The sequence below is a fragment of the Panthera onca genome, chromosome B4, assembly GCF_046562875.1.
Source record: "Panthera onca isolate mPanOnc1 chromosome B4, mPanOnc1 haplotype 2, whole genome shotgun sequence".
Classification (NCBI taxonomy): domain Eukaryota; kingdom Metazoa; phylum Chordata; class Mammalia; order Carnivora; family Felidae; genus Panthera; species Panthera onca.
The window spans coordinates 115,133,935-115,148,243 of record NC_138345.1 but is presented as its reverse complement, the minus strand read 5'-3'; the positions used below and the strand labels follow the sequence as shown (position 1 = coordinate 115,148,243).

The 14,309-nt window shown below is 44.5% G+C and overlaps 1 protein-coding gene across 1 annotated transcript in view; it reads right to left on the bottom strand.

Moving 5' to 3' along the window:
• Positions 1–14,309, bottom strand: part of PLXNC1 (plexin C1) — a 149,325-nt gene that overhangs the window by 121,183 nt on the left and 13,833 nt on the right. Inside the window, exon 2 of the mRNA XM_060656754.3 lies at positions 5,177–5,317. Within this exon, the coding sequence (XP_060512737.3) occupies positions 5,177–5,317 (141 nt within the window). The remainder of the gene's footprint in view (positions 1–5,176; positions 5,318–14,309) is intronic.

Sequence of the window (14,309 nt, the reverse complement as noted above, 5' to 3'; positions counted from 1 at the left end):
CCTTGAGCAAGTTCCCTAACCCCTCTGAGCCTCGCATTTTTTTCATTTATAAAGTACGTTTGGTAACACTACGGACTCATGAGGATTAAACAAGTTAACCCATGCAGACGCTGGTTCCAATGGCCGACGCGCAGTAAGAGCTCAGAAAGGTTCGCTGTTATTATTCCTCGCCTGCTGCCTTATCTTTTCTGCTTACAAGAAAGGCTAATGGGCATGCATAAAGTTACAAATTTCAAATTTCATGCATATTCCATTAATACTTATTTTACCACCTGGGAAAGCTGAAAATATTCAATTCTGCCCTTGAAATAAGGACAATTTTCTGTATGCGACACAGTCAGCTCAAAGGAATCCAAACCACACGAGAGGCTGTCCCACAATCTGTACAAGGATTCGCATGTGTTTATAAAAACGGGTACGCTTTGCAGTGTGCTGGCTTGCGACACGCGAGTTATGAATTCCTGCCAGCTGAGTTCAGCGTGGCCACCCTCTTTCAGCTGATCTCAGTGGAGACGCTGACCACTGAGAAAGTATAGCATGCAATCATGATCAGAAAGGAAGTAAAATGAGGAAACAACCAGGGGGGAAAAAGTGACGACACAACCCATCTCACAACCATTAGGGTCACGTGTCAATAAAATAAGGGGACAGATGAGATACTGTTAAAAGGACGCTTTCAAGTTCTAAATTCCTACCATGTTTCAAAAATCTTACAAAAGCATCTAGGAATAAAGGCAGGAGAAAGAGGGCAGTGAGGGTATTGGCATATTGTAAAGTCTTTAGTTTTTCCACTCTTCCTCAGGAAAACCTTACCTTTGGAGGCAGTGGCAGATCGCCTGGAAGAAGTGCAGGTCTTTAAAGACGCTTTGAAAGTGATTCGATCTCTCGGCCTAAGCGCAATGTGATGTTTCCACGCAAGGGAATACGATACAGCTGTTTAAAAATACCGTTTAGGGGCGCCTGGGTGGCGCAGTCGGTTAAGCGTCCGACTTCAGCCAGGTCACGATCTTGCGGTCCGTGAGTTCGAGCCCCGCTTCAGGCTCTGGGCTGATGGCTCGGAGCCTGGAGCCTGTTTTCGATTCTGTGTCTCCCTCTCTCTCTGCCCCTCCCCTGTTCATGCTCTGTCTCTCTCTGTCCCAAAAATAAATAATAAAAAACGTTGAAAAAAAAAATTAAAAAAAAATAAAAATACCGTTTAACCAAGGGTTTGCCATAGCATTTTAATACAGGCATAACTGAAGGAAAAATATGGATGCAAAATTGGATAGAGTCTGACCTCAACTATGCAAAAAAAAAAAAAAAAAAAGAAGAAGAAGAAAGAAAAGAAAGAAAAAGAAAACGCTGATAGCAGTCAGTGCCTTTCGGTAACAGCGAGGGGTATTCTTTTTTCCTGTTTTTCCCTCACCCTCTGCTACTTTGCACCTTTCTCGAGGAACATATATTACTCTTGTAATAAGAAAAAATTAAATAACCCGATGTTTAAAATTGCACCAAACAGGGGAACCTGGGTGGCTCAGTCGGTTGAGCGTCCGACTTCAGCTCAGGTCATGATGTTGCAGTTCGCGAGTTAGAGCGCCACACTGGGCTCGTTGCTGTCAGTGCAAAGCCCACTTTGAATCTTCTGTCCACCACCCCCCCGCCCCACCCCTGCCCCCTGCCCCATGCGCTCTCTCCTTCAAAAAATAAACATCAAAAAAAATTTAAAAAGAATAAAATTGCATCAAACTATGTTAAAATTCTGTGAGGTTTTCAGAGACTTAAGTTAGAGTGTGTGTGCGTTTGTGTAGTGGTGGAAAAAACAACCCAGCAATTGGCCCCCAACTGCTGTTTTCTGCCCCTCATCCAACCAGTTGTATACTACAGTGCCTATTGTCTGTCAACATGTTGCCAACTCTTGATCACTGGGAAACTGATGAGTCAGGCTGTGGGTGATCCAAGCCCTCTTTCTTCTCCTCCTCCCACTGGCTGCCTCGGGTTGGGTTTTGTTTGCGGGGCTCATTAGTATCTCCACTCTATGGCTTAAGAAGCCAAGCTTGTGTCTATCAATGTTCGTCTTTTCTAACAGTTCTGGTGACAAGTCTGGCAAGGGAGAAGCTTGAAGTTTCTGAACAAAGGGATTCAGGGATTATCTGTGCCTTCTCAATCATCGACATGGTCCTGGGTCTCGGGACTCTGGGTTATTTCAGGGGCTACATCCGAGAATCTGCACACGGGATACATGGGGGAGTCTTGGGAATTACTGGGCTGTCCAAGGCAGCTTGGCAGGGCTAAGACAGTTCAAATTCGTCCCTCAAAACTTCCTCCTGAGGGAAGGGACCTTCCTGAGTAAAGCTGGGGGAGGGTTTAACTCCTAAGAAGTTATCATGCCATTGAGGCATTCCCTTCAGTCAGATGGTCTGCCTCCTTCCAGAGCTGGGATCCTTTCTGGAGCTGCTTTTTTTTTTTTTTTTTTAATTTTTTAACGTTTATTCACTTTTGAGAGACAGAGAGAGATACAGCATGAGTGGGGAAGGGGCAGAGAGAAAGACGGACACACAATGTGAAGCAGGCTCCAGGCTCTGAGCTGTCAGCACAGAGCCCAGTGTGGGGCTCGAACTCACGGATCATGAGATCATGACCTGAGGCGAAGACTGACCCTTAACCGACTGAGCCACCCAGGTGCCACTTCCTGGAGCTTCTAAAAACCATGACCCACACCCCAGGAGTATTGGTTCCACTGTCCCCTCCCCTCCATGGATCCCTATCAACATGCTTCCCTTCACCACCACGCCCTGCCCCCCAACCCCAAGAACCCTGAGGGAGTGGTTGTGCATGTCTGGGGCAGAGATCACAAAACTCAGTGGAGCACAGGGGACATTAGTGCAGACTCTGAAGTCACTCCAGTTCAGATCTCTGCTCTGCCGTGCGTACTTTGGGCAAATCATCCACTTTCTCTGGGCCTCACTTCCCTTATCAGTAAAATGGGATATATAACAGAACTATCTTCCTGAGCCGTGGAGAGGACTCAGTGAGTTAAAAACATTTAATGTGACTGGCACAAGGGAAACACCAGACCAATGTCAGCCATCCCAAAACAATAAACCAACCTGCCCTTGTTATTTGAATCCAAAAAACAAACAAACAAACAAACAAGCAAACACCAAGGCCACAGGCATGGCTTCTGAAGGTATACCCCATACAGATGCTGAGGAAACCAGACTTTGGTCAGCCACCTCTTTCTCGGTGGCTTAAAGCTGCAGCCTGGCCCCACCCCTCTGGTGTCACAACATCACTAAAAACTGGCCAGTTGTACACAAACTGCTGGGGTGAGCAAACAGGACAGGCGAAGCCAGCCTGTCCCGTGGGGAACTATTTATAGCCAAGTGTTCTTCACCTCCAACTCACCATGTAACAGTTTGGTTGGCTCAGCTTTGGGGAAACAGTGTTCCTGTCAAAATACTCATCAAACATATCCTAAATCTGAAGAGATAATTGGTGAGGAGGCCCCGTAAAGACTGATGGCAAATTCCTCTGCCAGGTTAATGGGTCCAATCTGCCGGACCAGGTTGGCCTCGCTTCAGATGTCATGACACGGCACCAAGCCACTTGGGTAGAATGACGGACGGGTGTTTACCTTTCCCCAGGAAATAAAGCTAACACGGCAGGAGAGATGATCAATGTATATTTTAAAAGAATGTGTATACAAACAAACTCCCTCCCGTATGTTACTGGGTTTCCTCCAAAGAAAACAGATTAAATCAAATGCCTACCAGGCGCGCAACACTGTATTAGGCTGTGAGAATTCAGGACCCCCTTCTTGAGAAGCTTAAAATCAAGTTGGGAAGGCAAGACAAACACGAGTGAAAAGGTTGGGGATCAACACGAGGCATCTGTAATGGGCCTACAGAATGGTACAGATAATGAGTGTTTCAGGAGATGAGGGGAAAACGTGATCACTCTGGGCTTTGGAAGGCCTCAAAGAGGAGGTGGAGTTTGAGCCGAGCCAAAGCATAGATACACAGGATTCAGGAAAGCATAGGGGGAGGAAAAAAAGCAAGCAAGCAAGCAATCCCAGAAGGAGGCACAGCGTGAACAAAGGTAGGCAAACAAGACTACGTAACGCACATCGGGGGACAAGCCAATAGGTTTGGCTAGAGTGCGGGATAAGCGCACAGAAGACAGAATTAGAGACCGTACAGGAGAGAAAGGGGTTTTCTGGGTTGTCTAGCACAATCTCATTTTATAGATGAGGAAAGGGAAACTCAGAGAGGTTAGGCGATTCACCTACAGTCACACAGCTAGTTGTCAATGGGAGATCAGTTGAGAAATCATATCTATTTGTACTCAATTTAGAACCTGGACTGACAGTAAATCAACCGACTACCGGGAGGCAGAGGAATGTCAGCCTAGGGTGACAGTGCAGTTTCAGCCATGAATAATGGTGGAGCCCCCCCGGAGGTATTCAATAAATGCCTGATGAAATTGATAAGATAACCACTATATCACTCCAGACAAGTCATTAGAGGTCCCTGATTTTATTTTCTCCTCCTCCCACTGCCTCCCCCTCCCTGCCCAGGGAATAAAAATCCCAACTTGTCCAGTGGTGTACCCATTCTACAGTGGGGGGGAAAATAGTCCTCTGAGATACAAGTCAGGGGGAATCTCAAAGGATCTCAGGTCTCTAACCTCTCCATGGTATGTGTGGGTACTAAGGGCAGAAAACAAAACCCCTCTGTGGGTGTCAAATAGGCTGGAGGGAAGGAACACCTGTTTTTTCTACTTTTTAAGTCTTATAATCCCTCATCTGTTTGAGGTTTGGAGAAATCAGGTACTTTGTATATTTCCACTACAAAGGAGATAGGAACTAAAAGGTTAAAGGTCTTAGGAAGGTGATCCAGGGTAGGGTGAGGGCCAGACCCCTATTTACCTCACCTAGGCAGCTTATGAGTAAGGAAGGGGAGAATAACTTGGCAGGCTCCTGGGAAGCAAGGTGGCTGGTGCTTTGTTACACGGCTAGGGAGGCTATCACATACGGATTTCTCGAAGTCTCTTTCTGGTAATTTCTGAGGGTCTCTGAACAGTTCACAAAGCAGTTGGTATGAACTTGTGTATAACCGAGAAACACTAAAAAATAAATTAAAAAGCACAAAATGGATCACTATTAAAATTGACATCGAAGAAGGCACAGAAAACCAACCTTAAGTAACTGGCCATCTCCAGTCCCCAAGAACAAAACAGTCCTGTTCATTACCACGGTGCCATAAACGGATGTCAGGTCGGAATGGATCAAGGTAGATGATGCGATTGGTTGGACTCTTTCGGGTTGCTCCCCTTCTTTCTGAACATGCACACAAACGCACAAATGGAGAAAAAAAGATAATTTTTAACAGCGATAATTACTCATGCCCACCTGGGAAGGATCCTACTCGAGCCCCAAACACATTTTCTTAGACAAGATCCCAGGAGCAACCTCTTATCCCCTTTATGCGTGGGATCACCATGCTTGCCCAACCCGTGGAAAGCCATTGGTTTCCTATGTATTAACATGCATTGATTTCCAGCAGCGAGCTAGCCATCCATTTAACACTCCCCCAGCTGATACATCAAACCGAGTTCACTTTATTGCCAAGGAAAGAGCCCATTGCTGAATTGGGAGGGAGACAGTCTTATGCTTGGCTGTTTGCGTGATCCTGCAACAAATTATTTTAGTTAGGGATTGGCTTCTGTGAGGTTAAACAAACCACTTCCCAAAATGTGAGGCAGACAGTCCCATTGGGTGTGACGGCAGACAGGAGAGACTGGATTCACCAGACAGATACAATGTAAAGCCCAAAGATAGGATAATTAATTCAGAGGGTAAAAAGGGAAAGATACACTCAAGGCTGGTGGGCAGGACAGAACCACAAAGCTAAAGAGGAACCAAGCAGAAGGACTGGACCCTGGTGCTGATGCTCTTGATGAGGAAACAAAAAGCCGAACTCCAACCCGAAGGCATTTAAATGGTCTGGAGCATTGAGCACGTATAATCACATGCTTGCTCCTGATCATTAAATACAGCCCCTTTTTAAACCCAGGGCAGAGAGAGTGTTGACCAAGATGTCTTTTTCTTTCTTGGTTAAAGGCATAAAGTGCTTCACGCTGCTTCCTGCCTTCAACGACAGGAAACTGAGTTTGTTACACAAATCTCTGGAAGATACAAAGCTAGAGCGAGCCGTTACTGTCTGTAGCTACTGAACACAGTGTGATAGCATACTTTATCTGCCAGAGCTCAGTTCCCAATTGTACTAAGGTTTCCAAACCCACATTTCAGTTTTAGCCAATGGGAGAGCTGGCAAACTGCAGTAAGCATCACCGTTAACTCCTTAAATCGCCCTGTTTGGGGAGAGGGGAGGTGAGCAGGGGGAGGCTAAGACTTATTAACTTCATTATATAATTGCTGACAGTGTTTATGTCTTTCAATTTATGTCTTATTAAACATTCATTATTTTTAAACCCACCAAGTTTCATTAACATCTAAAGTAAATGGATTCATGGACTAAATTGATTTCTGAAGCCTTTAAAGCGCCGTCTATATTTCTTTGTTGCAGTTACGCTGGGGAGAAAAGATAAGCTAGTGAGGATTTCTCCAATGCCATGATCACTTTTCAAGGGAAAGATGTCATAACCTAAGAGAGAGTGACTTATTTGCATAAAATGTTCCATAGTGAACTCAGTTTAAGAAGATTTTTGGAAAGCCCATTAGAGATTTTTTTTTTTTCCTGTTAGAAGATACTTTTCATGCAGTCGGGGAAGATGAGGAACTGTCCTGTTAAAATCGAAGTTAAGAAAAAAAAATTTCTGTGGGTCTGAGAATCAGAACAATAGATCACTGTTTAGATAAGGATGCCTCATGACTATGAGCAGAAAAAGAAAAATCGGATGACCTTTAGATTGAAAAAAATAACAAAACCACATCACACATCTTGCTGTAAAATAAAACCAGAATTGTTCAAAGTTAGGATCAGCTGACCACTTATTAAATATTTGGTCACTGCAGAGAGGCTAACTCAGAGAATTGGGTGTCATCTACCTGGGCATCTCGAAAGTTCTATTACCACTATCTATGGCTGGAGGACGCCATTCTCCCTCATCCCATGGCACAGAAAAAGTTATGGCTGTAAACTGATTATTCACAAGGACAAATGGGACAGTGCATGCCTACCGCTGGTATACAGTAGGTGCTTAATAACTGCAGCCGTTCTGATTAGCCAGGGACCATGACATGACGCGTAGTTTTGCTGAGGTTGGATGGGATATTCTGCTCGTGAAAGACTGGCTCCAAAAAACCAGAAGTGGCTCAAAAGCTGTAAGGGCGCAAAGAAGAAAAGCTGCTTCCAAATTACCATCCCATCTTTTCTAGTGTCCTTCCCTGAGTTCTGACCATTCCTTAATAACTAGTTTTCCAAATGAAGTCCTGGATCAGTAGCACAGGTTAGTAGAGCCATGAAATCAATGTTTCTGAACTTGGGAGCTAGTGACATAAACAAACTGCCTGGGACTAGGGAGTTAGAGAGCTTAGGTCTGCGTTCAAGCTCAGTTCTCACCCACTGGGTGGCCCGGGCAGTTTCTTTAACCCTGTTGGGGGGTTAAACTAATAACTAGCTGTGATTAGTAGCACGTACTTACTATGTGCTACTTGGAGTATTTATCACCTTACCTAATAGGGATAGTAGAGTGAGCCAGACCTCCAGGATTGAATTCCTGGCTCTGTCACTTTCTAGCTACTTAACGTGGGGCACTTTAACCTCGCTGTGACTCAATTTCCTCTTCTATACAATGGAAGTGGTGAGAATGACTTCGTACACAAGCCCCAGCAAAGCTTAGGACAGTGCTTGGTGCATGGTAATACACACTCCGTGTTTGTTCACATTACTTTTTATTTGTTTATTTTGAGAGAGACAGTGCAAGTGGGGGAGGGCCAGAGAGAGAGGGAGACAGAGAATCCCAAGCAGGCTCTACATCACCAGCGTGGAGCCTTATGCAGGGCTTGAACTCACGAACTGCAAGATCATGACCTGAGCCGAAACCGAGAGTCGGACGCTTAACCGACTGAGCCACCGAGGTGCCCCTCATTACCTTATTTTCAAACACGAACAGTGGCCGCCACACTCGAGGCAGTTATTCCCACCTTCTTTGCCACAAAACCCTTATTTGGTTCAGGTGGCAATAAACTCAAGCCTGGACAACTGTGACTGGTCCAAGCCACATGGTTATCCCATTCCCCACTGCCAGAGATCTGCTTTCCTATCCCTTAGAGCTAGAGGTGGCCATGTGGTCCAGTTTGGGCCGGTGAGCTGGAAGAAGTCCACTGGAGGGGCTTCTGGGAACAAATTTCCTCCGTGATAAGAGGAAGCTCTTGAGGAGACCCTGTTCGCCCACTCCCCGTATCTCCTCCCTTTGAAATCTGTCGTGTGAGGCCACTGTGTACAGGGTGGTGGCAGCCACTTTGCTTCCACGAGATTCAAGATGGAGGATGAAAATCAACGTGCTAAAATTGGTGCTGGGGAAAACGAAGGCTCTGGTTTCTTAAGAACACCACGGAGCACAGCTTCCAACCTTTAAACTTTCTACTAGCTTAACAATAGATGCTATGGCTTAAGTTCCTGTCGAGTTGGCTTTCTGACGTTTGCAACCAAAAGCAAGTCAGCGCAAGAAATGAGAGTCATGTGGGACGCGACACCAGACTCTAGCTTTTCCTCAAGTATGAGGGACCAAGGACTGGCTGGGTGCTCGTTCCTCTCACCACAGAGGACCTTGGCCACAGTCAGGATCGTGTAGCCAATTACGACCACGAGCCTGGAAGGAAATAGGAAAGAGCAGGCTTGGACCTCACGTAAACTCTGAGGGCTGTTCTAGCTGAATGGAAAAGGATTCTTTTGTGCTAGTCACACACAGAAATGGACGAGTCCCTGTGAATGGAAAAAGGGGCCCTCTGAGTGGGTTTCTTATGCTCATTTCAGCAAATGAAAACAAAAGAAAGACAGCCTTCAGAGAAACCTCCTCACAAAAGTGAAGTTAATACCCAGGGAGTCAAGCCGAAAAAGGGGTGAAATGGTGCAGTCGGCCCCCTGTGTCCAGAGATTATTCTTACTCTTTTTTTTTGGCCTATTTTCTATCTTGCCCTTCTCTCCCCTTAGGGCATAATCACTAATGTTGCTCTCAGCCTATTCTGTCTAGTTTATTATGTGTAATTTATTTCTGAATCCCAGCCTCTGCTTGTTCGTCTGTGTGTAACAAGGTTAATGCCTTGTAATGATGCTTTTGCCAGTTCTGCCTTTCATGACAAAATCCAATCTTGATTTAGCTCTAAACCTTGTCTCCCCTTTGGGCTTTCTTGGTTCCCTCAGAGTTGTCATTGTGCTTCTCTGCCGTCTGCCATGTCTAACCATAACGTCATGCCTTTATGCTTTAGCCCTCTCTAGAAGGGAAAGTTTTCCCAGTTTGAGGAAAAAGCTACTTCGTCTCGGCGTTTGGGCTCAAAAAGAGACAAGCTTGGGGGATGCCTGGGGGGCTCAGTCGGTTGAGCACCCGACTTCTGCTCAGGTCATGATCGCACGGTTCGTGAGTTCGAGCCCCGCATTGGGCTCTCTGCTGTCAGTGTAGAGCCTGCTTCAGCTCCTCTGTCCCTTTCTCTCTCTCTGCCCCTCCCTCGCTCATGTGCTTGCTCTGTCTCAAAAATAAATAAAAAAAATAATTAAAAGAAAAAAGAGAGAGGCTTGAGCTCAATACACCAAAGTGGAACCAAGGCTACTGTGAAGGCATGAGTGCTAGTGTGTGTGTGTGTGTGTGTGTGTGTACGCGCACATATGCACGTATGTGTGTGTGTACAGGTAGTGGGCTTATCACAAGGGGAAACAGCTCGACCTCTCTGCAGCACCCTTATACTACCTTTCATCGACAGTAAACACTCCCTGGGGGTGCCACACAACTTCGGGGGCAGCAGTCACGTATTCTAGGGTTGAGTGGCACCCTCTGGACTTGGGTAACGCTGAGGCTCTGCTCCCACCATACGAAAGATGGTTTGACTCATCAAGCCTTTGCAGGGTGTTCACAGCCACGCTGCAGCTCTTATGGGGACAGCTGCAGGAAATGTGCACAAAAGTAGGGCCTCAAGTGTTAGGGACCCAGCAAGAGTTAAGTCTTTTATTCCCAATGTGCTAAAAATAAAAAAAAATAAAAAAAAAAAGACTTGCTCCTTTTGGTTTTTCCTTATGGGGCTATGGAAAAATACCAACTTCGTGCCTATCAACTACTTATACCTTGATAAAATGCCTCTTGGGCAATTAATTTTGTATTCCGCTCTCCTTTGGCATCCACTTACGTTGAACAGTTTCTTCACCATTTCCCATAACTTACCAGGGGCCCATATGCAGTTGGGAAATCTTAGTAGGAGCCCTGCACTCAAGTTCTGTGCACGTGCCCAGAGACATGTGCACTCTCTCTCTCCTCCCACTCTATCCCTTACAGGCTGCTTGATTTGGGGAAGCCCCTGAACCTCAATGACCAAATCTATAAAATGAATACAGTAACACATATGCCCAGCCTATTAGCATTGCTATGAGGCCCACATGAAACTATGCATGTGAAAATAAGTAGAAAACAACCTTGATGAAGCTAGAGAGATGGAAAGAACAATTTTTCACCCAAGGTAGTGACTCCATTAGCCACTGGGACTCCTGTTGCTTTTCTGTATTCTTCTAGAGTATGCAACGTTGCTTGGAGTCTAAGTTTACGGCATCTCTCTGATCACCTGAAGGAAGAATTTATACTGGGGATGCAAATGATCAAAAGGAAAAGTTCAAAGTGTGCATGAGGGACGGAGAAGCGAAGTTTAGGGGAAGAGCCGGACAGCCTCTACACCAGCAAGCATCAGGGAGCGCACAGTGGAACCACAGGAAACAGAGAGCCAAGTTTGAATTTTGCACCTTCCCACTTGCTCTTCCTCCTTCTCGCCTCCCTTCAAGGCCCTCAGTGTCCCTCAGTCTCAAAGCCCTACCCACCAGCAAAGTCCTGCTCTCCAAGATTTAGCCTTCCTTCTTCCTGCTTACACACCCTTTCCTCCAGGGAAATCTCCATCTGCTCCCTGTGGCTAATTTCAGTCAATTACTTATGAAAAGAACCTGACTCGAATAATTCACAAAAAGAGATGAATGGCTGACAGTGTGGGGGGAAAAAATACATTTTTCTACATTCTTAGAGTTGAAAAGCTCTCAGTCCACTAATGTTTTTCCATGAGGAAGTTACTGGCATTCTGGATGGGATACTTCTTCATTATGGGAGCTGTCCTGCACGATACGAGACTTTTAGCATCCCTGATCCCTGTCCAGAAAAGGCCAGTAGTGCCCCCATCCCATCATTTGACGAGTACAAAAGCTCCGTCCCCCACATCTCTACATACCAAATAAACGGAATCATTCTTGAGAGCCACAGCAGTCTATCACAAGGGTTCAGAGTTGCTGGAAAATGATGATCTAGATGTTTCTTGACTCCAACCCTGTTCCTCCCTAGCCTTCCTCATCATGATGAAAGGCATCACCAATCACCCTCAGCCTCGTGCTCTCCACCACTCCCCACAGCCATACATGAAAAATCTCAGCCAGATTCGCCAACAATCTCATCTGTCTTCTCCATCTCCACAGCCTAAGCCCAGTCTAAGCAACCTCCATCTTGCTCCTGATCTACTCCAAGAGCCTCCTGGTCTCTCCCTTCCAACCCACAATCTTTCTTTGACCAGCAGTCAGAGTGACCCTTTAAATACAAAATAAGCAGTGTTACTCCCTTGCCTAGAGTTCTTTACTGGCTTCCCATCACACTTAGAACTAAATCCAAGTGCCTCCCCAGATCCTACCCGAGCTCATCCCTGCCTACTCACATTCTACCACCCCTCTCTTCCATTCCACTTCAGCTCCCACAGTGACTTTCCTTCAGACTTTTTAACACGTTACCATATTTCTGCCTCAGGGCCTTTGCACATGCTACTTCTAGTTCCTCATGCTTCATTCCCCTGAGGTCGGGTCTTTCTAATCTTTCAGGTTTCAAATGCAAAGTCACCTCCGTGTGGACACATAACTATAGATCGTTCCATCCTTGTCCCAGTTATTATGAATCCTAGCACTCCACTTTTTACTTCAAGATTGTTTTAAAATTATATTTGTTATCTGTCTCCCAGTAGACTCTGAGCTCTAACAACAGTTTATCTGAGTCCATACTTTGAAGGCGGCATGTACCTAGGCATCTGGTATGTAGTAGGTTGTCAATAAATGTTTATTGAATGCATGAATAAACACATGGATCAATGTTTGAATTCTTTCAGTCAATATCTTACCAGGCAATGTTGGTACATTGCTAAGTAGGTCTAATCATTAGAGAGTTCTTCAGTTGAGCCAAATTTTGTCCTGGTAAACACTGGACCTTGGTTCTGCCTTCGGGAGCAGTACTAAACTACCCCACACCTCCCACTATCATGCATCTTGGCCTTCTCTAAATTTTATATCCATAGTTCATCCACAAGTCGTAAGAGAAAATTTCTGGGTCTCTTGCCGTCTTGGTCCGCAGGGAGTCTACAGAGTCAGTTTACTTAAAATATGGCTCTAACATAGGAACAAAGTACTTTAGGTGTTCTCTGACCAAAAAAGAATAATTGGACTGGTTTTTTTCATCATTAGAACAGCATAATTTATGAACATGGCTTCACACTGGGTTAACTCTTTAAAATAAAAACAGCATAATGGTAGCATGGAAGAACAGAAAGAAGAAATTCAGAGTTTAGAAAATGTGGGTTCAAGTTCAAGCTCTATCACTCATAAGTTGTGAGTCTTAGGCAGATGATTTAACCTGCCCGAGGCTTCTCTCCACCCACCATCACCTGTCTACCTATCTACCATCCACCAGCCCAACCATCATTTATGGAGCACTCGCTCTTGACCAAGTGCTTGATCTGCAAAATACAAATGGGAATAAACCCCTCTTATAAAACAAAACCAATGGAATGAGTTTTTGAAAGAAAATCCAGCACTTTACATTTCCTGTCACTGTTTTCGGAAGCATTTAGTGACCGAAATGAATGCTTTGAGGAGGGGTTCCATGGATATCTATAATTCATGGATACAATTCAGAGAATACATGGAATTGGATAAAAACAAATAAATTACAGTTGACCCTTGAACAACGCAAGTGTTAACGGCCACCAACCCCCTGTGCCAACGAAAATCTGTGTATAACTTTTGACTCCCTCAAGACTTAATAACCTACTGTTGACCCAAAGCCTTAGTCAATTAACACATATTTTGTATGTTATATATACTATATATTGTATTAAGATAAAGTTAGATGACATTACTCATCATCACGGAAATATAAATCAAAGCCATGATGAGATACCATTTCACACCTGCCAGAATGGCAAAAATTAACACAAGAAACAACAGGTGTTGGCGAGGATGCAGAGAAAGGGGAACCCTCTTGCAGTGTTGGTGGGAATGCAAACTGGTGCTCTGGAGAACAGCATATAGATTCCTCAAAAAACTAAAAATAGAACTACTCTATGATCCAGCAATTGCACGATTAGGTATGTACCCAAAGGATACAAAAATACATATTTGAAGGGATACATGCACCCCAATGTTTATAGCAGCACTATCAACAATAGCCAAACTATAGAGAGAGCCAAATGTTCTGATGAATGATAATGGATGGATAAAGAAGATGTGGTGTGTGTGTGTGTGTGTGTGTGTGTATACATGCATATACACATATATATACATGTAATGGAATATTACTCATCCATCAAAGAATAAAATCTTGCCATTTGAAACGATGTGGATGGAGCTAGATTATGCTAAGCAAAATAAATCAATCAGAAGGACAAATACCATATGATTTCACTCATGTGGAATTTAAGAAACAAAACAGATGAACACATGGGAAGGTGGGGGGAAAGAAAAGAGAGGGAAACAAGCCACAAGAGACTCTTAATGATAGAGAACAAATTGAAGGTTGATGGAGGGGAAGTGGGGGGGGGATGGGCTGGATGGGTACTAAGAAGGGCACTTGTGATCAGCACTGGGTGTCGCATGATGAATCACTCAATTCTACTCTTGAAACCAATATTGCACTGTATGTTAACTAAAACTTAAATTAAAAAAAGATAAAGCTAGAGAAAACATTATTTAAAAAATCATAAGGAAAAACATTTACGTTTATCAAAAAAAAAAAAAAAAATCCAAGTAGACCTGCATAGTTCAATCCTGTGTTGTTCAAGGGTCAACTGTATTTTAGCTAACTCCAACTGA